At 39.9% G+C, this 23,302-nt stretch overlaps 4 protein-coding genes across 8 annotated transcripts; 1 reads left to right on the top strand and 3 right to left on the bottom strand.

Moving 5' to 3' along the window:
• Positions 1-229: 229 nt before the first annotated feature.
• LOC104448244 lies at positions 230-4,925 on the bottom strand. 2 transcript variants are annotated; one of them, XM_010062060.3, is made up of 3 exons: positions 4,832-4,925; positions 675-1,845; positions 230-584 (listed from the first exon to the last, which is right to left on the bottom strand). In XM_010062060.3, exons 2-3 carry the CDS (start codon positions 1,779-1,781, stop codon positions 501-503), a joined length of 1,191 nt encoding a protein of 396 aa, XP_010060362.3. In that variant the 5' UTR covers positions 1,782-1,845; positions 4,832-4,925; the 3' UTR covers positions 230-500. The 2 variants fall into 2 exon arrangements, with proteins under 2 accessions (XP_010060362.3, XP_018731336.2); XM_018875791.2 differs by having other exon boundaries at positions 230-575.
• Positions 4,926-6,199: 1,274 nt separating this feature from the next.
• LOC104448242 (1-acyl-sn-glycerol-3-phosphate acyltransferase) lies at positions 6,200-9,949 on the bottom strand. 4 transcript variants are annotated; one of them, XM_039314834.1, is made up of 7 exons: positions 9,931-9,949; positions 9,418-9,465; positions 8,403-8,762; positions 7,845-7,994; positions 7,410-7,508; positions 7,246-7,338; positions 6,200-6,661 (listed from the first exon to the last, which is right to left on the bottom strand). In XM_039314834.1, exons 3-7 carry the CDS (start codon positions 8,715-8,717, stop codon positions 6,401-6,403), a joined length of 918 nt encoding a protein of 305 aa, XP_039170768.1. In that variant the 5' UTR covers positions 8,718-8,762; positions 9,418-9,465; positions 9,931-9,949; the 3' UTR covers positions 6,200-6,400. The 4 variants fall into 4 exon arrangements, with proteins under 4 accessions (XP_039170768.1, XP_039170769.1, XP_010060360.2 ...); XM_039314835.1 differs by lacking the exon at positions 9,931-9,949 and adding an exon at positions 9,791-9,809; XM_010062058.3 differs by lacking the exon at positions 9,931-9,949 and having other exon boundaries at positions 9,352-9,528.
• A 2,612-nt stretch (positions 9,950-12,561) lies between these two features.
• Positions 12,562-18,352, top strand: LOC104448241 (heat shock 70 kDa protein 16). The gene is made up of 10 exons (XM_010062056.3): positions 12,562-12,755; positions 13,018-14,333; positions 14,868-15,080; positions 15,368-15,463; positions 15,606-15,752; positions 15,993-16,193; positions 16,910-17,056; positions 17,131-17,259; positions 17,337-17,467; positions 17,940-18,352. The coding sequence occupies exons 2-10, from the start codon at positions 13,164-13,166 to the stop codon at positions 18,028-18,030; spliced, it is 2,325 nt and encodes a 774-aa protein (XP_010060358.2). The 5' UTR covers positions 12,562-12,755; positions 13,018-13,163; the 3' UTR covers positions 18,031-18,352.
• Positions 18,353-19,208: 856 nt separating this feature from the next.
• Positions 19,209-23,007, bottom strand: LOC104448240. Its single transcript, XM_010062055.3, has 5 exons — positions 22,650-23,007; positions 20,886-21,594; positions 20,544-20,781; positions 19,576-19,638; positions 19,209-19,499 (listed from the first exon to the last, which is right to left on the bottom strand). Exons 1-5 carry the CDS (start codon positions 22,957-22,959, stop codon positions 19,425-19,427), a joined length of 1,395 nt encoding a protein of 464 aa, XP_010060357.2. The 5' UTR covers positions 22,960-23,007; the 3' UTR covers positions 19,209-19,424.
• Positions 23,008-23,302: the final 295 nt, after the last annotated feature.

Genomic DNA, 23,302 nt, shown 5'->3' with positions numbered 1-23,302 from the left:
GATGCCAAGCTCGACACTCAGAGAATACTAAATAATGATGCATACCACAATCGGTACACGCTAGAAACCATTTTGAGCCTGGAGAGTACTGCTACGATTTTTGAGCTACAGAAGCTTGGGCTTGAAGTACAAATCACACAATTTGCCCTCAGTGATGTTCAGAATCTATAAGTTAGGATAAACGCAACAGAGAAACTGGAGCATAAAGTAGATAGTTCCAACTCCAATTATAATATTCGATCCAGCATGATTAAACCCACGCATACAGAAACTATTTGCAACTCTAAAGCAGTAAACAGGAAACTATATCGACTCTGCATCCTTTTCAGGACACAAAGCAGAGTATGTCAATGGATTGTTGGTTTCTATCAATTGTTCCCATTTTGCTGATGGAAATAAACAGTCCCTAAACAATAAAAGCTATCTTATATCTCATGACATTTAAGGTTGGTCGCTCTTCATCTATAAGTTATCCTGCTCCCCTAGCTTAGTCCCCATCTTCAGTTAATCTGCTCATGGTCACCACCGAGATCAGGTTCTTTGGCCCGAGCCTCCTGGTTCTGCTTCTCTTCTTCCTGCACAGCCTTGGTGAATAAGTGTGCTCTTAGAGTAAAGGCATAAACAACGCAACCCAATAAAGTGAATATAAGGCCATCTAATAAAGATTCTAATACCTGCAACAATTCAGCCATCCTCCCCATATCTCTGCGCTCCAGATATCCATGAGCAGAAGATAGGGGATTGTCGGGTTCAGGAGGTGGTAAAGGCTCAACAGCGACTGGCTCGTCCGCTTCAATGAGCTCTCCCGACTTAAGATTTTTAGCGCTGCAGTTCACCGGCTTTGATTTTCCCAGAACACTCGAAATGACTTTCCTCAGCAGCTTCTTCGTAGTTCCAGGCGGCAAGGTCATCGAAATGGCCTCCATCTCACGCCATTCCTTTTCTGAGAGCTCATAAAGAGGTCCCCATGTCTTCTGCATTTTCCACCACTGATCATACTCATTGCTGGCCTGGGGAACTCCATTACCACAAGTCGTCACATGATCCATGAACATTATCTCACTTGACGACGGAGGAGGTGGAGGTGGAGGTGGAGGAGGAGGAAAAGTTTTGGGTAAACCTGGTGGGGTCTGTTGACACTCGGAAACCACGTAGACATCCTTGATTGCTGGCGGAGCCACCTCTTTACCCTCAACAACCACACGAGCGGCCTCAGTCTTGGCTAGAGCCACCATTTTGCTATTTGAGGGGCCTGAATCAGCAGAAACTGGTGCTGCCCGGGTAGAGCTAGCATTCTTCTTTCTTGTATTGGCATTAGAGGCCTGGGTTCGATGCTTTTTCTCTGGACGGGGAATCTCCTTTCTTTGGATCATTTGCACGCCAGGAGCCACGTCGTTTTCAGCAGAAACAGGTACATGGCATCCAGGCTTGAACACAACACCCCTTAAAGTTTCCCGGGGGTTGCCAAGACTAACAGTCAGCAAATAACAGGCATCAAATTCTGCTTCGACAACACCAGAAAACCTCTGGCCCAACAAAACGCTGTCTATGCCATCAACACGATCCACTTGATGGGGTTGGTCTCTCTTCGAACCTCTATGCACAGGTGGGTCAGAAGTATCACTCCGAGGATCTTGATGTTGAACTTCAGGTACATTTGCGGCCTCACTGGGACTTGAATTCTGATCCTCTGGAATTGTTAGTCTTCGAGGGTGCCCCATTTTGCGCTTACGTGAGTTTGCTGAGGGACCGGGGATGGTATCTTGGTTTGCTTTCTTCATCTTGCGTGCTAGAATTATTCTCTAGCCCTCTCTGCAGAATGTGGTCTAGTTTCACCTCTTGCCGCTAAAAGGAAAATTAGATCTTTGAGTGATTAAATCTGAACTGGACCATGACCAGAGAAACATCAAAGAGGTACCATATATAGAGCAACCATGTTGCTTTATGCCGTGCATTGCCGGCACGTGGAGTTCATGCCGGGGCCTAAATAACTGATGCTAATCTCCTAATAAAGGAACAGAATTCAATGCTCACGAGAGTTCTACCGCAATTCAAATATCGAATTTAATTAACTCCATTTATCATTCCCTGGACAACAGCCAGACACCCTCATACTTTGTCATTAGGATTAACATAAATTTTATCAACTCTGCAACAGCTAGTAGCTTGAATCAATTTTTTTTGGAAATGAATAAATGAACAAGAAGTAGAAGGAACATTAAATTAAAATTACTGGGAAATAGAAATAATGACATAAGATGTGCACTCGACAAGATTATGGCAAGTCCAGATCACATAAAGAACGTGAAGGCTACAGCGTGTTAAGAGAATAGCAACAGAAAGCACTGACAAGTAAACAGTAATATGTTGTGATAAACATGCTATAATACGATGTAATGGAAAAAGATAGGTTGGTTAGATAAAAATCAGGAAGAAGCCTGCTAATACTTCCAAAGAGAAAGGAAGGAAAAAAATGTTACCGCTTTGAAGAACTTAATACATCAATGCTTGCAAAACTTACTGCAAACATTAACTAAAGGAGAAGATGAGCAATCAAATGTGTGAGCCTCAAGTTCTAGATTCTAGCAGTCCCACTAACAGAAATAATAGAAGCAAACGCATTTAGGGTGATAGATGACAAGTGAATGTTGATGCTGCCATCAGTTTTCCACAAATATTTTGACTGACAATATATTTTTAACATTTTCTGACCATTAGCATAATAAGAAACGATCAGAAGACAAACTCACAAAGCTAGAACAGGTCCTATAGAATTAAAACCATGAGCATAAGAATGGTTCTTGACAGGTTCTACTGAACTGAAGTCCTAGATTTGGCTCTATGGAATTTTGATGGCTCAGAAGTTGAACCACCAACTGCAAAACACTAAGGAAGTACAGTAAAAGTTGTTGCTTGAGATTCTCCATCTTACAAATGAAAGATAATAACTAGATAAGTAAATGGATCCTGGATCCTACCTAGCAGATGCAGTAAATCACCATTACTCTATTTATGATGCAAAAGAGTGTAGAGTCTAAATATTTAAATCAACATTGACAGGCTTATTTGTGCGCTGCCTGTGTGCAAGTGCACATCCAAAAAAAGTCAGCAAAGAAATTGGGTGCGTTAAAACTGACAGAATTCACTGGTATCATGTATAGATACATGCCGACTTTTAGTGTTAATTGTAAAGTTCGTGATGGTTATGCCAATGAATCTTGTTCGGGAAACTTCACTAATTACCTTTTCAGCAAAAACTCATGATATTTCAGCCTTAAACGATTTTCTGCTGAGGAGACAGAATGGCGACTCTCCAAGTTGCTCTCTTACACTGAGATAGAAGTATACATTTTCTACCATTAGAACTAAAAAAGAATGACCAGAAGACAAACCCAAATGCTAGTGGACGTCCTATAGAGTTTAATACCATGAGCACAGCACTTGTTCATCATATCGTTCTGCTGAAGTGAAGTCCTGAACATGGCTTGTGTAAGATTATACTTGAGAGCTCCATATCTAAATGCCCAATTTACTAAATTCTGTTTTATGCTTTTCAATACAAAACACTATGAAAGCATGTCGAGTTTTGTCCATCAAGATTCTCTATCTAACTAATGGAGGATATAATTTGTAGCTAAATCCTTCCTAATATATGCAAAAATCGCCATAATTCCCTTCATGATGTAAAATAGTGATAATCCTCCAAAAAATCCAACATTAGCAGTCGGCATGCCTCTGTACACTAGCTCAAGGAACCAAAACTAATGGGTAAAGAAATTGATTGCATTTATTTATAACATGACGGAAGTCGCCGATATTATATATAAACGCATGATGACATCCACTTTCAATGAAAAAATTGCCGAGGTTAAGTCAATGAATCATGTTAATGAAAAGAATAATTCACCAATTTTTCTCTGAGCAAAATTTTTTTTGAACTCCAGCATTCAAGGATTTATTAAAAATGGAACGCAAAGCATTGACCCACCAAGTTGTTTCCTTACTCACCACTTTCTCCAACATCTTTAGTCCAAGTCGCATGTTGTCTCTCTCACTTGTATATTTTTAACATCCCTCAAATCTTTGTCAAATCACTTGTTGATCACTTTTTCAGTAAGTCTTCAAATCTGTAGCCACCTTATTTTTCCAATTGACCCATGTTGGCATGCTCTCTCTCTCTCTCTCTCTCTCTTTCCCGACATGTTTTATGCTCTTTCTGCTCAATAATGTAAGAGGAAAGACAGGGACCATTTTAATCAATCTTTACCAATTCCGCCATAGAAAAAAGACATCTTTTCATACTCAACGCATTGAATAATGCACTACGCGTGCCTGAACAGCAAGCAAACGTGTAATCCTGCCATAAACCGATTCGAGGACTTCATCATCAACGCCAAGGGTGGCCTTATATCCATAGGATCAAGTGACCATATGCGGAGATTCAAAAGACGAAAAGAAAAAACGGGGACGAAGTGACGAAACAAGATACTTTGGACCGTCTTTGATCTCACAACTCGAGTAGAGATTAGCTCTACGCAAGCAGTAAAAATTCTTAAACATTCAACTAGTTCATCAGCTTTCCACGTCCATCCGAGAAAAAAGAGAGAAAAAAGAAAAGAAAAGGAGAAGACCCGCTTATCAGCCGATGATTTTCTTTCGACTCTCGTGTTCATTCAGCTACAGGGAACGTTAAAGCTCAGAACTTTATCAACTAAACTCAAAATTATCACCGGAAATTTTCTGGGAAACTGCCAAAGTTCAAGACTTTTCATTATTCAAATAAAAAAATAAACACAGCCAGCGAACGAGAGAGAGAGAGAAAGAGAGGTACCTTTCATGGGAGAGGGCCCAGCGACCGACCGCCATTGACGTCGGAAAAGTAGGGTAAAAAAAAAAAAACCAATTTTTATTAAGGGGAGGGGCTGATATATATTTTGGTGCTAATGGTCGTAAAGGGAGACGATTTATTATGGTGGGTAGCGAGTATTAATAAGGTTTCCATCCCATTACAGAATCATCTCCTACATCCCAAGAAATCACTACAGAACCTGGACCTCGGCAATCGCTTAAATTGCCACCCGTGCGCCCAGGCAATGCCCGACACGTGGATTTTAGCTGACTCGGGATTGTTTTGGAAAAAAAGAATTGGTGATTTTCTATTGGCTATGATTTTTTTGTGATAGATGGAATCACCTGATAAGAAAATGAGATAGCTAAACCATTTTTAAAATAATATATGGCTAAATCATTTTGTTTCACGAAAAATGAATAATTAAAAATGATTATTTTATCATTTGAATAATTAGCTAACGAAATTTTTTTCATTGTTGACTATAATTTCGTTTGTATGGGTGATGGTAATATCTTTTGCTTATTTATTATTGTAAGCAGTACAATTGATCCTTGTTTTTGCAAAACAAACACGCTCATGTCTCGTGGTGTATCTGTCTTAGAGGATGTTTTCTTCTTTAGTTAGGGCTTATTTTGACTCGTAAACCTTGCTAATAAATTAGTTTGAATTTTTCGAAATGATGAAAAATAAGACGTGAATGTACAAAAGTTGTTTTGGATGAATTTGAGATAGACTTTTTAAAGATTTTAGGTTTTTTTTTTTTTTTTTGGTTAGAGATTTTAGGGGTTTACACCTGAACTTCACAGGGAAAAGAAAAGTCACTAGCGTACCCGAAGAGTCATATTCGGAAATTTTTTCTATTGGCTCACTTGAAAATACTTGTACGGTGACGTTCAGAATTCCCCGACACTTACGATGCGTCACCAGCAAAGCACCCTGCATAACGCTGCTAGCCTGCTTTATTGCTACACTCCATGATGGTCTATAATATTTGTGAACCGTTTATATGTTAAATAAGATTACAGCAAAATATAAAGAAGCAACATGTTGTTTACGAGATTTTTAAGAACCGTTTTCTAGGCAAAAGACCTCGGTCTAAAATAGAATTTGAGAGGAATCTATCGATATGAATATGCTTAGTTTGATCCATTTTCACTAGTATACGCATATTTAGATTAACAACATTGTTTTTTCCCTAAACTTCTTACAGGGATTAAACAGATTGTTGCTGAGAAAAGGGAAGACGGAACCCCATCTCCTCCATTAGCCCTGCCATGTCAAGTTACATCATGCAAAAAACCTGAAACTTAAGGAGTCTACCTCTGTCACTTCACTACACAAGTCAAGTGGTAGAAAAAAGTTCATCTGAAACAAAGCATGTAATGATGTTGCTCAGATTTCAATCTGATCAGATAGTACAACATGACCACAAAGACTACAAGCCACCCCTATCTCCCAGCTGAAAAAGAATATACAGGCCATTGGTTACTGTAGCACTTGATACAGCAACTCTCTAGCCTGAGTATTTACAAGAGAGACGTGTTTCCCTCACGACTTATTACAAGGATCAGGGGCCAGAAGAGGCCTCTGGGACTCTGGGAGGTGCTGAACGTATATGTCATGCACCAATTTTACATAGTCGTCGATCTTGTCGGCCACCCATTCATCAGTTTTTATAGGAGGGAGATACTTTACAGCGAGGGGTGTAGCTCGAACATGCATGCTGCCCTTTGCCCATGCTCGTTGAGTACCAGTTAGGACCATAGGAACTATAGGGAGGCGGGTTTGCAACGCCAGGTGGACAAAACCCTGCATAGAAGAAGCAACTATGTGAATGCTCTGTCGCAGAGCATAAACAAGGAGGTGTAGCATGGTTAAATAACCAAAGCTAGCAAGATCTTTTGTCATGAGAACTGGTCAAGAAAGTGGCGTCTACTTATAGTTCAAAGGAATCTCCCCTAATCTCCACAAAAACCTACGTCGTTAAGATTCTTCAAACAAATTATGATCCATATGTATGTTGCAGAGCATTAACAATGAAGCTTAACATCAAAAATTACATAATCAAAGCTAGAAAGGTCTTCGTCATAATAGTATAATAACCAAATTGAATGTAAGGAAGTGTCAACATTGAAATTCTGCTAATCTCCAAGAAATCTGCACCATGAAGAACCTTGATGCAGATTTTGATCCATATGGCATCTTTAACCTTGTCAAGTTGCTATACATAGAACAGAATGTCTAACAAAAAGGACCCTGGACAGTGGATAATGGCCAGGAAAGAAAAAATCGATTGCATTATACATCTTCATCATGGTTGCATGATGTGAAATGAAAAATGACAAGCAAATCCGTATGCAAGCCCGAAAATAATATTAAAGTGGGCAGTTAACCTTTTTGAAAGCAAGCAATCGTCCGGTCTTCGATCTGGTCCCCTCAGGAAAAATTATGAGAGAGAGCTTGTTTTCGACAACAGCACGAGCTACCTGAGAATAAGGATATTCACAACTTAGTAATGAAGATGTATGAGCAGACTAACATTTATGAGCAAACATACCTCACTCATTGACCTAATGGCAGCAGTTGGGTTTGAACGATCTATGCGGAGGTGATTCGCCAACACATAGAGTTGTCCAAAAAAAGGGTAATAAATGATCTGCACAATTAACTTTTGATAAGTAACAATCTGCATGAACTATGAAACGGATATATGATGCTTGTCCATTTTTACAAACTCAAGGTTACATGAACAGTAAATTATAACAGCCCCAATGCTCTTTCTAGCATGAATAGTATTATATGCAATACTTAAAAATGGAAATTTAAATATGAAGTTATGCAATCGCAGCAACACGCAGTGTTGTCATTCTTAACAGCAGGGCAAATTGTCTTCAATGCTCATTATTCAGAGGCATCTCCTATTAGATCTCATCATATTGATGGTCTCTTGAAGATCAGTGACCATGTCTGAAAAAAATGATAGTCAAAGTACCTCTTTCTTTGCAATGCCAACAGTTCCAGTGGGAGTCAACCACATTATAAGACAGACATCTATTGGAGATGCATGATTACTGATGTAAATTGCCCTCTCATTAGCAAACTCTGAACCTTCGATCTTCACAGGATTCCCTAAGATCCACATCTGCAACCATAATTTGAGTTCATTAATCACGACATTCTTCATCCATGTAAATAGCAACAACAAAAGTGGAACAAACTGAGGGATTCTCACACAAACATTGTACAAGAAGCTCATCGAGAACATCACATAAATATGCATCCCATTTATCTGAGTAATTGGAAACAAAGACCTACATGACTTGCAGTGAACTTTAATGGAGACTGCCATGAAGCACTTTCTTGACAAACTCTCCCCGGTTCTAAAGTGAAAATGATGGTTTTGTTTTGGTATCCAAATGACAAAAGTCGGTGTCATTACACATAACTTACCAGCCCAAAAAAAATAAAAAAAGATTAAATACGCTGAAGACCTACCCTGAAGATTAGACAAACAAGGCTTACATGAACAATAAAGTGACACGAAACTTACCATCAATCTACCAGTCACGTGGCCATAAATATTGCCTTGCCGAACCCTTTCGTATGGCCACGGAATCAGCACAACCATGATTAGCGCCCAGATGATTGTTGTCACCATCATCGTCATCAAGCACGTAATTATTTTTAACCATGATATCATTATAGACACCCATCCGTCATCATCCGTGAACACGTCAGCCTGCCGCCCCACCTCTTCCCTTGCCGCAACCTTTGATGGTGCTCCTATATCTTCGGAAGTGCTAGCACGGAAGAAGTTCTCCAATTTTCTGTACCTCAGCAAAGAATTCGCCCCACTAGTCTCCATGAATCAATGAGCAAGCCCCAATGGAGTTTTCTATGTAGTATTCACCTGGGGCGATTTAAATTCAAGAATTAGGAATAACACCAGAATACTGGCAGAATTGTTGAAATTGCAATCGTTTTTTTAAACTGCTCCTGGTCTGGACAACGCTTACAGCTCAACATGAAAGAACTTGATGTTACCATAGACAGCAGATGGGAAATTCTACTACAACCAATAAGCTTACTAACGTTTACCTTACCCAAATTTAAACAGAGTACACTCTGTACAGGTAAGCTGAATCGATAAACTAACCGAAGCAAAACAAAGTCAGTATCAACGTGCAGCTCCTTTTTTCAGTTTCTCAGCAGCTAGAGGGAGCCTTGCTCTGGCTTAAAAAGCTTAAAAATTGATCAGCGCATTAAAACCGGTAGAACAAGTTCACTAGGATAAAGCTTCATCACTCAAAGGGCATTCATAACCACAAAGGAGCATGTGGGTCGGAACAAAATCTTAACTTTCTATCCGAATTAAAGACCACTAAAGCCCAAAAAAAGCAGAGAGAACAAGACACAAAACAAAACGAGAACAGTAAAACAAGAATCTTCATGTCGGTAGCTTCAAGAAGAAACGAGACGAATCAACCAGGGAGTCCGACCTCCAAGATCGTTCCCGGCGACAGAACAAGCCGAAGCATCGAAAAGGAGCTTCGTCAACGGAGTACCTGCCAAAATGCCCAGCAAGAAATCGCTACTTCCGCCGCGCGGTGTTGCTGTTCCAAGAAAGGGCCGAATCAGAGAACCCAAGTGGGAGTTCAGACAGAGAAGGACAAAGCGAAGTCTAGAGAGAGAGAGAGACAGAGAGAGAGAGAGAGAGACTAAAAAGAACCCAAAAAAGCGTGAAGCTTAAGGGAGTATTTAGAGTGCAAGGAACCCGATGCAGAGTCAAGGTATACCCCCTTCCAAGGCACCCGTATTCCACTGGCGCTTACGTGAACGACGAGACAAGACAGACCCGACCCAATACTATACAACACGACCCATCTGAACATGATTATTATAAACTCAAGTTGCGTCGTGAACGAAACATGGACCGACTCGTGTCTCGGGCATTTGTTACTTCGCGCGGAAGTGTTGCAGCTTCCAGCATCCGAGCGGAATTCCGATGATGTACTTGTATACGCCATAGATTCTGAGGCCGTAATCAAGCAGAGACAGAGAGAGAGAGAGAATATTACTAGAATTTATGCCTTTTCGGACAGCATATTCTGTCCGACCCGATGAATCATCGCCAGCCTCTCCTGCCCTCGGCATCTGCTTCTGCCTTTGCTCGAACTTGTCCTGTTTCGCTACTTCTCCGTGGAGTCGCAGTCCTTCACGTCTCGTTCGCGGCTCGGGACTAGAATTTGTGGATGCGTTTCGTGGTTTTATCTTCCGGGAGATTTATTGAATACGGCATGAAACAATTGGAATAATACCGACGGATATTCTGTGTATTTCAGTTAATTTGGCCCTCGAGAGAATTATAGAATCCATCTGACATGTCTCGTAAGAACTCGGGATCAAGGATCGGCCTGATCAAGAGAACTGAGAGAAGTGTATGAAGGAGAGATTGGTTCAACGCCTATTGAAAATGCTCATCTTTAAGCTCTGTTTATTTTACGAAAAATACGTACTTTAGAAAATATTTTTGTCAAGATCGATCACTTACATCGGTTGAAATATTTAGTTGAAGGTTATTTATGATAATAAAAATATGTAATTATTTTCTTAAATAATGAAAATATTTCTTATTTATTCATTTTAGTAATCGATACAAACAATCATTTTTTTGGGAAATATTTTTCAAATCTTTAATAATTATTAAAAGAATGAATCATCAATTCACGAGACTTTAATCTTTTGATAAAGTATTGGCAACAACCCATCTTTCACCTAACCAATGACCATTTAAAGATTCAAATATTTTCTATGATAAAAAAATATGTAAATATTTCTTATTTATTCATTTTAGTAATCGATACAAATAATCATTTTTTTAGGAAATATTTTCAAATCTTTAATTATTGTTAAAAGAATGAATCATTAATTCATGGGACTTTAATCTTTTGATAAAGCACCAGTAACGTACCCCATCTTTCATCTAACCACTGACCATTTAAAGAATCAAATATTTTCTAATGCCGGACCTTTTAGAAATGAATTTGCTTCATTAGATGGTGTCGTCATCATTCTATTTATGCTATGATTTCAAAAAAAAGTAAATGAAATATGCAATTAAAAATGATAGCGCACGACGAAGCATGAGCATATTGTTTGGTGAAAGGGGACAGTAGGGTGCATTTTCTGCGGTCACCTTTTTTCCATTTCCTATTCTCGCCTTTTAATTGTGTTCCCTTTTTCGCCTCTTCAATCACTAAAATGCATCTTTTTTGCCAAAAAAAAAAATCACTAAATGCATCTTTTAGCCAAAAAAAAAAGAAAAAAAAGAATGCATCTATTCATCTTTTTGTGTACTCAATGAGATTTTTAGGAGGACATATCAAATCACTCGTGCCCCTTCCTCCGTCCTTTCTTCTTTTGCTATTCATTTTAACTTTATTTCACTGAATTTATATCAAGTTTCATTTTCCCCTTTTTATCTTCCTCTTTCTTTATCTACTTTCTTGTACTTTACTTTTTAAGCTTACTTCTACATTTCCTTTAATCCATTACTTGTTCGCATGCTCCTAAAGTCGCAATAGTTAAAGCAGTCACGGACTTTGACGTTGATAATTGATAAGTATCAATAAATAAAACAAGTTTACATCATGGATATAAACCTTTGAAATATTAATAATACTAATTGCATGCAAATATGTCTTATACAATATCTAAAATTCACTATCTTGAAAGAAGACAAATACTTTACCCTTTTTTACTAATCTAGCCATCGAAACATTTAGAATTAATAGAGGACGTCAACTATGAAAATCCATCCCATTTGTTTTATATGAGAAAACACTAAGGCCGCGAAATTTATCATCCTAATAAGTCTCCCACTTCCAAATTTGACAAGTATTATGCCATATAAAGATAATTTTGGAGTTGTGCTATTTTTGCTTGTTGATGGAAGGGTTCTAAAATATCTCGATATATGTACAAGGCCATTGAAACTTTATGCTGAGATGATACTCAAGTAAATTGAGATCCATGATGAGTGCCATAAATGTTGAAGATTTGAAAAAATGATTAAGCGAACCATAATGTAGAATTTTTAGCATAACAAAAAGGTTGATAATATCGCTGGGCCAGTTTCTCTCGAGATATAGTTGTTGTTGGGCCTCTGCCGTGGAGGCCCATGAGACCTCAAATCGACGTAAGCCAACAAAGGCAGGCTCTGACAGATCCTCCGTCACCCAAAAAAAAAAAAAAAAAAAAAGTTGATAATATCACGACGGTCTAATTTTCTTTTTTGTTTTGTGCCAACATGGCGACAGATCAATGTCCCAGTATTTGTATGAAGCATCCAAACCCTAACAAAGATAACTTTTCTAGAGTTACCCTTGAACTGAGTCTTTGTCTCATGTATTTCAATGTAAATGACTTCAATCAGTGAAGTTAAATCTGTCATTATGACAACTCCTGCTAAATAGGGTAGTAGCCTTAACAATCACGAGTTGCTGCTGTTAGAGCAGTAAAACGAAAGACTTTGTGATTAGGTGTGATTAATGAAGTGTCTTAAGGGATTTTGCACGGAATATTATTATTATTATAATAATGATGGCAAAGCTCTTTTGCCGTTGTGGAATGGACGGGTCAAACGTGTTTTTTCTTTTTCTTTTTTCTCTTTCTTCCTTTAATTACACGCGCACTTTCTTACACGAAGAAAAAAGATGCAATTTTTTTCCGTATTTTCCTGAGACGGGCAAAGCTCCGCGCGAGCAAAGCGCAGGTTTTCTCTCTCCACCACCGCTAATCGCCATCTTCCCTCTTCGACTTCCTGAAGCTTCCTGCATCTTCAATGGAGTCAAGACTCCATTTTGATTCCGACCCACGAAAATTCACTCGCTGGTAATCCAGGGTAAGTTCAATGCCTTCACTCCCTCTCGTTCAGTCAATGGTCGACAGCTCGCGCATCGGATTGCACCCCATTACGGCTAATTTCCATGAATTCCCCGGTTCCTAATCCGAGAGCTTGTCGGTTGTTTCGATCGGTTGGCAATTTCGTTGTCGTTGGTCTTGCGGTTTTGCGATTCAGCTGGCGGAATTTGTTTTCTGTTTCCCGTTTTTCAGCTTGCGATTGTAGTGATTTTGCCAGAATTTGTTTCGTGTCTGTGAATCAGGTGAATCTTGCAAGGTGTGCTGGCGTAGAGGTTTCAGTTCGGAGGGATGCAACAGAATTAATTAGCGCAATCTTTCGTCTATGTCTGGATTAGTGGAGCGGCTCGTTTAAGGCTTGTGTGTGTTTTGTCTATTGTGAGTTTCAAAAATGAGTGTGGTGGGCTTTGATATAGGAAATGAGAACTGTGTGATTGCCGTGGTGAAGCAGCGGGGCATCGACGTTCTTTTGAATGATGAGTCAAATCGCGAGACCCTGGCTATTGTGTGTTTTGGGGAGAAGCAGAGATTTTTAGGTTCTGCTGGGGCTGCTTCGGCGATGATGCACCCGAAATCAACTGTGTCTCAGGTGAAGAGACTGATCGGTAGAAAATTTGCAGATCCCGATGTTCAAAGGGAGCTTAAAATGCTGCCTGTAGAAACTTGTGAAGGTCCGGACGGAGGCATTTTGATTCGAATACAATATGCTGGAGAAAAGCACACATTCTCTCCGACTCAGGTGATGGCAATGCTCTTTGCGCATCTGAAAGATATTGCGGAGAAGAATCTAGAAATCCCTGTTTCGGATTGCGTTATTGGCATTCCCTCATACTTTACGGACCTGCAAAGGCGGGCATATTTGAATGCTGCCACGATTGCTGGATTGAAGCCTCTGAGGTTGATGCATGACTGTACTGCAACTGCCCTTAGTTATGGGATTTATAAGACAGACTTCTCCAGCAGAGGCCCCACTTTTGTTGCATTTGTGGACATTGGCCACTGCGATACTCAGGTTTGCATTGCATCATTTGAGGCCGGGCATATGAGAATACTTTCACATGCTTTTGATAGAAGCTTGGGTGGTAGAGAATTTGATGAGGTCTTGTTCAGTCATTTTGCTGCACAATTCAAAGACCAGTACAACATCGATGTGTATTCAAATGTTAAGGCCTGTATCAGGCTGCGGGCAGCATGTGAGAAGTTGAAGAAAGTTTTGAGTGCCAATGCAGAGGCACCATTAAATATTGAGTGCTTAATGGATGAGAAAGATGTCAAGGGGCACATCAAAAGGGACGAATTTGAGATACTCGCATCTGCGTTGCTGGAGAGGATCAGTATCCCTTGCAAAAGAGCCTTAGCTGATGCAGCATTGCCTGTGGAGAGACTTCATTCAGTTGAGCTTGTTGGATCAGGGTCTAGGATACCTGCTATTACTAAAGTGTTAACGTCTATTTTCAGAAGAGAACCTAGAAGGACGTTGAATGCCAGCGAATGTGTAGCTCGTGGATGTGCTCTACAGTGCGCAATGCTTAGTCCGGTTTTCCGGGTCAGAGAATACGAGGTATTGGCACATTCTTTCTCAACTTAATGACTTAAGCTTCTGAGTTGGACTTTCTAGTCTGGTATCAAAACCCAAGTTCTGTATTTCTTGATGTGTTCGGGCTTCTTTTATTTTCGTTTATATTCCTGAAAAGCATAGTCAAAGAGGCATAGGAACTTGTTTTGTCCAACCTGAAGGTTTATACTTTCCCTTTTGCATTTGCACCATATCTGAGTACCATAAGACCAACTATACTATAAAACGGGCAGGCATTGTGTCATCCCACCTGCAAGTTTTTGTGGCACAAATTGAACCACTTCTGTCCCAGTTGCTCGAATCAAGGACAGTCAGTCTCTTAAACATGCCGGCATAAATTCCGGACATACGTCTGTTATGCACAAATATGTCTTGGGATTCTAATCAATATACTGACGCTTAGGCCAATCTTTCTCTAGCATGATCTTAACCTTTTACATTGTTGGTTACTTATCTAGTTTGTCTTTCTTTTTGCTGGTGATATTGAGTGGAACTAATTTTTGCTTTGTTTTCATGTAGGTACAAGATTCAATACCATTCTCCATAGGGTTCTCATCAGATGGAGGCCCAATTGGTGCAGGGTCAAATGTCGTGCTCTTTCCAAAAGGGCGCCCTATTCCAAGTGTCAAAGTACTGACACTTCAAAGGAGTAGCTCATTCCAGTTGGAAGCATTTTATGCTAATCCCGATGAGCTCCCTTCTGGCATGTCTTCAAAAATAAGTTGCTTCATGGTGAGTACAGTATATGAACTTGACAAATCTTATAGGTCCTGTTTTAGGAGTTCATAAGAAATTTACTCAGATTTTAGAATGATTTGACATGCAAGATTTTCAAGCATCAAATCACTTTTTTAAAGTCATCTCATTATTAGTCGGTCCTCAAATCTTCTCTGATCAGTCCCTTTCTTTAGCCAGAGATGTGATAAGCAGATATGGTTGTAGCTGGGCATTTGTAGTGGGACTGTCTGTGTTGATGTTAGTAACTTTGCTTTCTTGTTGATATGCTCCTGTTCATTCAGGTTGGCCCCGTCAAAGGTTTGCACGGGGAAAAGTCAAAGGTTAAAGTTAGAGTTCAATTAAACCTTCATGGCATCATCACTATTGATTCAGCCACGGTGAGTTTGCTATTGCTATACATTAACATGTTTTTTTTTTTTTTTTTTTTTTTTGGGGGTCGAAATTGACACGTTATTTCATTTGCAGACTTTTTGAGTTTTTTTTCCAATTATCACAATTTTGATGCCCATATTGTTGCAGATGATAGAAGAAGGTGTAGAAGGTTCAGTTAGCAATGATGACACTCAAGCACATGGTGACAAAATGGATACCGAGAGTGCTTCATTTGCCGGAGATAATGGTGTTGAAGATGGGACCCATTCACATTCTCAATCCTCACATGCCTCTGTATGTTTTATGCAGTAATATTGTTTCTATAATTAGTGGTGTTTAATTTTAGTACAACTAGAATAATGGTACCTTTTGGTAAAACAAATAATGGTAGTTAACTTTGTGTTTGTCTCACTATGGAACTTCTTAAATTTGACTAGTCTTGACTGTAAGCTTAAATATGTGCGGGACTGCATGAATGAGATTCATTGACACACATGGAATAGAATTCCTTTACATCTGATCTTTCTATGGCAGGATCATCACATCAGAAAACATAAAGTGACCAAAAAGCACGATATACCAGTTCATCTGAAAATATATGGAGGGATGACAGAAGCTGAGGTTTTAGAAGCTCAGGAGAAAGAATATCAGTTGGCTCAGCAAGATAAGATAGCTGAACAAACAAAAGAGAAGAAAAATGCTTTGGAGTCATATGTTTATGAGACACGGAACAAGGTATTGCTTTGATATCTGCTGAAAATATTTCTTGTTGGATCTTGTAAATGTGTGCCTTTCGTGTATTGATTGAGCTATCTCTTATAACTTACAGAGATTGAAAATGAGTTAAGTGTCTGAAATGCCATCAGGACATCATAACATGCATACACTCCCCTCTGACATTTTCAGAGCATATTCTCAGCATATTATCCATAACACGAGTTTGTTGTTTGGTTCATCAAATTTGTAGTTATTAGTTGGTTGCATTGGATATTGCAAACTCTATTGAAGCTTTGGAAGAGTCTATGCAGTAACAATTGATTCCTGTGGATATTGTGCCTAAAGTTGATACAATTCAAATCTTTCATCATTCCTCTTCTCTGGCTCAGTAGGGAAAGATTGGAAGATTTTGAAGAGTTCTATGCTCTGTTAGATGGCCATAGTCTGTTTCTAGGATCTGTAAGGCCTTCTGATAATACTGTGAACTTCCTCCTCCCGCAGAGGAGAAAGTTCCCTCGTCCTATCGTGAAATCATAACCTACAGCAGATCTAGTTTCATCTTTTGATGCTAGAAGCTGTCTTAACTCTGGTTTTGATCATCCATCCCTATTTCTAGCATATTCTGCATCTTTTCCTTTATTTGGTTAGGCAGTTCATTCAAGTCTTGTCTTCTATCAGTGCTTCCAAATTTCCATTATGATCTCAGAATAATGAGTCAATGCTCGTTGTAATAGCTTTTGAACACGTACCGGAGCTTTGCAAGTGATCGGGAGAGGGAGGGGATCTCCAGAAGTCTACAACAGACGGAGGATTGGCTTTATGATGAAGGCGACGATGAAACTGAAAATGCTTATATTTTGAAGCTGGAGGACCTACACAAGGTGATTTTCTTTCTAAATTCTAGAGTCTGTCTTGCCATTTTCGTCTTGGTGCTCAGTTTCCATTTGCTTTTTAGCTGGTCAATCCAATTGAGAGTCGGTATAAGGACGAAGAAGCTAGAGCACAAGCTACAAGAGACCTATTGAACTGCATCGTGGAGTATAGAATGTCTGTAAAGTCACTTCCGCCAAAGGACAGAGAATTGGTATGATTAAGAAACTTAAATGCAAGTTATTATGAAGTATGGACTTTATTTGAGTTTTTTGGTTTTCCATATTTCAGATAGTGGATGAGTGCAATAAAGCTGAACAGTGGCTGAGAGAGAAGACCCAGCAACAGGAGTCCTTGCCTAAGAATTCCAATCCAGTACTATGGTCAAGCGATATCAAGAGCAGGGCAGAGGACCTGGAAATGTAATGCTCTTTATTTACTGCGGAACCATAAGAAAGATCTCTCTCTCTCTCTCTCTCTGTGGTGTGTAGTTCTTAATAATTATCAGGTGGATCTATCTTTATCGCATGAAGTCAAATAAACCATGCGTGCCAGTTTGATTTTGACTTGTAGACTGCTATAGAGAGGTACCAATATGTATTTCTTAATAATTATCAGGTGTAACTATTTTTATTTCATAAAGTCCAATGAACCGTGCATGCTAGTTTGATTTTGACTTGTAGATTTTTAGAGACAGACACCCTTGGTGCCTCTATGATGAAGTTCACTACTTTTTATTAGTAAGCAAAGTTCTTCTGCGACTGGATATTCTGAGGCATGATATTCTGATGTCTCCTCCCAACGACATGGCGGAACTTTATCACCAGAGTTTTTCTCCTTCTATGATACCCAAATCTGTCAACGGATTATGACATTTGCTTTTGTGAATTTCAGGAAATGCAAGCATATGCTAAATCAAAGGACGTCTAGCCCAACTCCAGGAGAGTCCAGAGGCCCAGATCATCACACTTCCAGTGACTCATGAACAGATTGTGGGAAGGTCACTTCACTTCTTTTTAACCTTTTACTGGTGAGCTCATGTCCTATAGTTAACAGGGTTTAGTTTTCAAGAGATGTAAATCTTTTAGGTTTTCCTTTTTGACATTTTAGATTTAGATCTAGCAAGCAAAGGTGTGGAAATGAGAGGAGGAATTATAGAAACTGACAGAACCTGAGAGTCTTGGTCAAGATTTTGTTGTTTGAGTTTCGATTCTGAATTCGTTTCCCTCAAGAATTGTGAAAATTGTTGAAATGCATGATCCGCTCATCTTATGCTGATTTCCCTATGAGGGGAGACTCTGAAACTATTCCTTTTTGTCGGTCAATTTTTTTAATGTGGTCCTCTGCTTATACAATGACCACTATTTTTTATACCTGCCGTGGCAATAGTAAATGCCAGTTTGCACGAGTTGTACCTGACAAAGAGGGCAAGAGCATTAGATAGTTTAGCGACTTCTTACGCAGCATATAGGAACTCTTTTGCAATGGAAGAGAATGAGGATGATAACTCAATCAAGTGAGGATTCCTCGCATCTCTAAAGATAATGTAGAGTTCTAGCTGGGTCTATAGTTCGGATAGTATACAATAAGGCGGAGTTTCTTATGTCATATCCTTTGATTGGAAGATCACTGAATATATGATCCGAAATCAAAATAAAATAGGTTAGAAAGAAATAGAAGAGAACTTCCAAAAAAGAGTTCCTAGCTAGGTCTCGGATCATGTCAGCAACCGCCGGAAACTGTTTGCATAAAGGCCCTTAATCACCTCGAGGTGGTCATACAAGAAGCTACTGATTCAAACATTTCCAGATTCAGGGTAATCGTACATGACTGTTTCGGCTGATTGTTACCAATAATCCAGATATCTGCCTCGGTTACATGGAAACAAATTGAGATCGTTAATAGAAGCGAAAAGAGGAACTTCCGTCCAAAGTACTTTTAAAAAAAAAAGAAAAAATCTGCTTGAGATAGCAAAATATCAGCGTTCTCAGACCGTCTTAAGGCATTTAATTAAGAATCTACGGTGCACTCGGATTGACGTACATCTCGAGCTTATGAAGGTATATTTGCGGTTGAAAGGTTGATACGTTTTATCAAATGCCATCTTCACTTATGTCCATCATTTGCTGCCTACATATAAGCAGATGACCAGTTAGACGCTTGTTCAGCTATAATCAGATATCATTTTGAGCTAACTGGCCTGGAAAACAGAGGCAGATAAGGTCACTACATTTCTTTAGCTCGATCTTTTTGTTAGAACCACTAGCTTATTACTGGATGGACATCTGAATTGACCTTAAAATTTGAAGAGAAAATGCGTAAGTATACATTGCTTCTTAATACAAGCAACAACTACAAAGCGTGACGGTAATCCAAGCGTCAACCCTTCTTGCCCTTCTTGCCCTTCTTGGCCTTGGATTTCTTTCTTGACTTTCCAGACGCCATTCCATTCTCCTGTCAGCAACACACGCGAAACATATATCAACTGTATTGCACCTTACTTCTTGAATTGACAAGCTTTGAGTTTTACCTTTCTGTAATGTCCATAGGCACCACGACCTGTCAACTCCTCCCCAGTTGCAGTGACATAAACCTGAGGGAATCAAATCTTGATCAAGACATGAAACTTCTTAACATACAGACATCAGAAATAGGTCATTCAAAGAGACCAATAGAAACAAAGGCTAGATCAAAAAGGAAATGCACTCAAATTAGTCTTTTTGGCTGGCTTTATTGTGGCAAAGTATTTGAGAGTTTGCTAAAACACAGCGGGTTGGAGTGAAGCAATCGAAAAAATTTGAGATGTTTAAAGAAATAGGAAATATCAAATTAGGAAACCTATTTAAATTAGGAGACAACCCTCCAGCCTTTGTGCTTATCCAGACTCAGAATTATACTGCAAGTTTAGCTTCATTTTTAACTGTGCAACGGAAATGGTGAAGTACTCATTCACAAGAATTCCTATTTAGATAAAAAGAAAAAAGAAAACAACAGACGGACAGGAGCAATGACCATGGAAACATTTCTCAGGGTGCTTCCATGAGTCTTGAAAGGACAGAATTATGGCAACTGAGAGGTGCAACCACTGCAAATATTGTTCTCTCACACAACTAAGTACTGGATACATTAAATTCTTCTGATACGACTGCACAAAGTAGAATCTGTAATATCATCTCTTAGACACTCACACTAATGGCATGTCTGAAAACACCAACTGTCAATAAATCTAGTGAAAACAAAACTTTAATTGGTAACATTACGACTGCAGGTTATTAGCAGGCAGCAAGTTCTTAATGCTGATCAGATAGATTTGAGCAGGTACCAGCACAAATGACAGACACTGTGAATAAAGGAAGGGAAACGCTTAAGTCTGTCTGACATAAATGATACACACATCAAGCAATTATCACTTTCTCCTTCTAGAACCGCTACAAACAAGTTGATGAATTTAACAAGATGAGAATGCTCAAAAGAAGTACAAACAGAAGTTTCACCAACCTTCTTCCCACCAGCTGCAGTATACCAATGACCAGCGGATTTTCCATTAGCATGAACTCGTCTTTTCCCAGCATTTTGCGGAGCAGTTGAAGTGGCTTTGGGGTTCATCCAGCTTCCGGTGCTTGTGATTTCGTCAGCAATGTGAGCTTTTGATTTATTTCTCCCTCTTGAGCTTTTCTTAGAATCATTTTTTTGTATAGCTTGCTTTTTAGAAGATTCTCCATTTGCAAATTGACCCCTGCAAAAACAAAAAGTTTCATGTAGTTAAAATTATACGGCACATTAAGATGGATATGGGTGTTCAAGCAGCTGATTTCAGTGGATAAGGATGAGGTGAAATACATGTAATCAATGAGTGATGGCTGCTTGCTACTATTGGCACCACCGAGAGGGAAAAAGTGAGGTAGACGACTGTGGACTAAGTTCCGAATACTTGGATCATCATTAAAAAAGTATCTATGAGAAGGAGGTAGGTTGTCATTTGAATCACAGCAAGGCTCAATAGTTTGGCTGCTATTTCTTGTCAATTGACAGCTTTTGTTATCGACGTTTAAATGAGCCGCCCGTTGCTGAGGTTTATTCCCCCTCTTCACAGAGTGGAAATATTCTTCACAGACCTCATCCAGAGCTGGGGTTGGGATGTGAAAGCTCTTTGTTGGACGAAAATCTCTCCATAGATCCTCATTCTCAGGGATGCAGTAAGATGGGAATTTTCTACTCTCTTGACTTCCAAGTGTATGATTGGCAATTTCACTTTTCTCTTTGGAGGATAACTCTGCCTTGTCAGCTTCTTCATTGGCATGTTCACTAGTGGATGGACTATCAGAATCCGAATCAATTAAGTGGAACCTTCGAAGAGGACTTAAAGTAGTTTGTTTTGACATGGTTGTATCATAGCTCCTTTTCAGGCTGGCAGAGTGGTCAATCGAAGCTTGTTCCCCTTTATTGGCTTTGAAGCGGCTTGAGGAAGGTGCATTGTTAACCCAACGTCCACACAGTGGGACCTTCGAGCTGCTGCCCACCGAATGAATCTGGATGGATGTCATTTCATCTGCTACAACAGAAGTACAGATATAACATTCACGCTGGGAATTGATTAATGCAACCAAAATAACTGGCATCTAAGTAATCTCAGTCTCGAAACATTAAGTATGCCCTACAGATCAGATGAATAGATAAAACATTGAAAAATACATCACCGAGAGCCATTTCACTTGAAATGTACTCGGTTGTTAGTAGCACTATATGGGAGAAGACAAGGTGTTTATAAGGCACAGTAGCTGATCTCTATTTACTTGTCCATTGAACATCACATCTGAGAAGGGCCATTTATCAACCGGAACTTGCATGGATGTATAGCAACACAAATTGGTCGGACTAAATCCAGTGAGGAAAAAAAAAAACAGAAGTCCATTCAAGTTTTTACTCCATGTGCATCCACAATGTCAAGCACAATAATGTAGAGTGATTGCTTCATCACTAACCAACATATATGGGATTCTATCAACTCTGACAAGAGTTGAGTTGAATGAGATTGCAGTGACATGACAGACTAATTTGCAACTCCAACACTGCAAGTCAGTTGCGAATTAAACAAGAGCAAACACAAAGATATGCAAATTATTCTCTGCTGGAGCCATGTTCGCAGTAGCTGCAGAGCTCATGCTTTCCAAGATCCAATTTTTAAGCACCAAGATAAAAAAAGAAAAACCAACGGAGACTAGTTTTACAAACTAAACTCAGGCGGAACACTAAAATACCAAAAAGCCTTTCGACATGAATCACGTGAAGCCTCGTCTTTCAAAATGTCAAATTTTAAGTAAACCCTCCCTACTTTGATCAGCACTTGCAATTTTCCAAATCATTCAACTAGGTACTGCCATCTTAATCCATAATTCATCTGAATGAAACCCTGATATTGATCAACATGGTTAAAGACTTGAATTTATCTTCATCACCGGAAACACTCATACAGATAATGAATCAAATCAAAGCTGAAACATTTTAACTCCTAAGAACGTTCAGGAGAACACTCCATCTACAGCACTGACTCGAAAAAACTGCCGGAGCAACAGTGCTAACACCATCGTTCAATTATGCTCGTACCTTTGCATGTTTCATCGGACGAGAACTCTTCGATGTCGTCGTCCACGCACGCGTCGGGAGACGGGCGAGCGGAGCTCCGATTCGGCTCGGCGGGCAGGCCGCGCCGGAGCCGCTTCAAGGCTCGCGGCGGGTCGGCCCCGTCGTCGCGGCGGCCCGGCTCCTCGACTCGCGGCTCGAGCACTTCCCCTCCGCCGCCGGCCGGAGACTCCCCGCCGTGGGTCGCGTTCCGGGGCGGGTCGGGGATCGGAGGCTCCGGATCGGAGTCCGAATCGAGCCCGAGAGAAAAGGAGGGAAGCTCGAAAGAGTTCATTTTTCCGGCGCCACTGTATGTTAGAGAGAGACTGAGAGAGAGAGGATGAAGGTGACGGAGGGAGGGAGGGAGAGAGAGAAATGGACCCGATGTGGCGGCTCGGGCGGTCGAACCGGGTCGATTTGGCGGGACCCCGAAACGAAAAGACACTTCAAAAATCAATTTCCTTCTGGCGGAAGAGGGAAAAAAAATTTGAATCGCTAATGGGCTTTTTAGCCGATCGAATTTTTCAATGTCCCCCGGTCCAAAACCCCGACCCAAAAAGAGCGCAATGAATCTAATTTTGATCTACTGTTCCGTTTGAGCCAATTCGATTCTATGTAGTTCGATCAAATCATGCACG

The sequence above is a fragment of the Eucalyptus grandis genome, chromosome 6 (assembly GCF_016545825.1).
Source record: "Eucalyptus grandis isolate ANBG69807.140 chromosome 6, ASM1654582v1, whole genome shotgun sequence".
Lineage (NCBI taxonomy): Eukaryota > Viridiplantae > Streptophyta > Magnoliopsida > Myrtales > Myrtaceae > Eucalyptus > Eucalyptus grandis.
Note: the sequence above shows the minus strand (reverse complement) of the source record. Positions and strands in the feature narration are given on the sequence as shown.

Bases quoted from the DNA above. Each gene is read 5' to 3' on its own strand.
- LOC104448244 (XM_010062060.3), bottom strand. From the start codon at position 1,781: ATGAAGAAAGCAAACCAAGATACCATCCCCGGTCCCTCAGCAAACTCA. The intron at 585-674 runs GTATTAGAATCT...TTATTCACCAAG, and splicing joins GGATGGCTGAATTGTTGCAG to GCTGTGCAGGAAGAAGAGAA.
- LOC104448242 (XM_039314834.1), bottom strand. From the start codon at position 8,717: ATGGAGACTAGTGGGGCGAATTCTTTGCTGAGGTACAGAAAATTGGAG. The intron at 7,995-8,402 runs GTAAGTTTCGTG...TTATGGTTGCAG, and splicing joins ACGTGACTGGTAGATTGATG to ATGTGGATCTTAGGGAATCC. The intron at 7,339-7,409 runs GTATGTTTGCTC...CCTTATTCTCAG, and splicing joins CCATTAGGTCAATGAGTGAG to GTAGCTCGTGCTGTTGTCGA.
- LOC104448241 (XM_010062056.3), top strand. From the start codon at position 13,164: ATGAGTGTGGTGGGCTTTGATATAGGAAATGAGAACTGTGTGATTGCC. The intron at 15,081-15,367 runs GTGAGTACAGTA...CTGTTCATTCAG, and splicing joins CAAAAATAAGTTGCTTCATG to GTTGGCCCCGTCAAAGGTTT. The intron at 17,260-17,336 runs GTATGATTAAGA...TCCATATTTCAG, and splicing joins CGCCAAAGGACAGAGAATTG to ATAGTGGATGAGTGCAATAA.
- LOC104448240 (XM_010062055.3), bottom strand. From the start codon at position 22,959: ATGAACTCTTTCGAGCTTCCCTCCTTTTCTCTCGGGCTCGATTCGGAC. The intron at 19,639-20,543 runs GTTGGTGAAACT...TGATTCCCTCAG, and splicing joins CTGCAGCTGGTGGGAAGAAG to GTTTATGTCACTGCAACTGG. The intron at 19,500-19,575 runs GTAAAACTCAAA...TGTTGCTGACAG, and splicing joins CCTATGGACATTACAGAAAG to GAGAATGGAATGGCGTCTGG.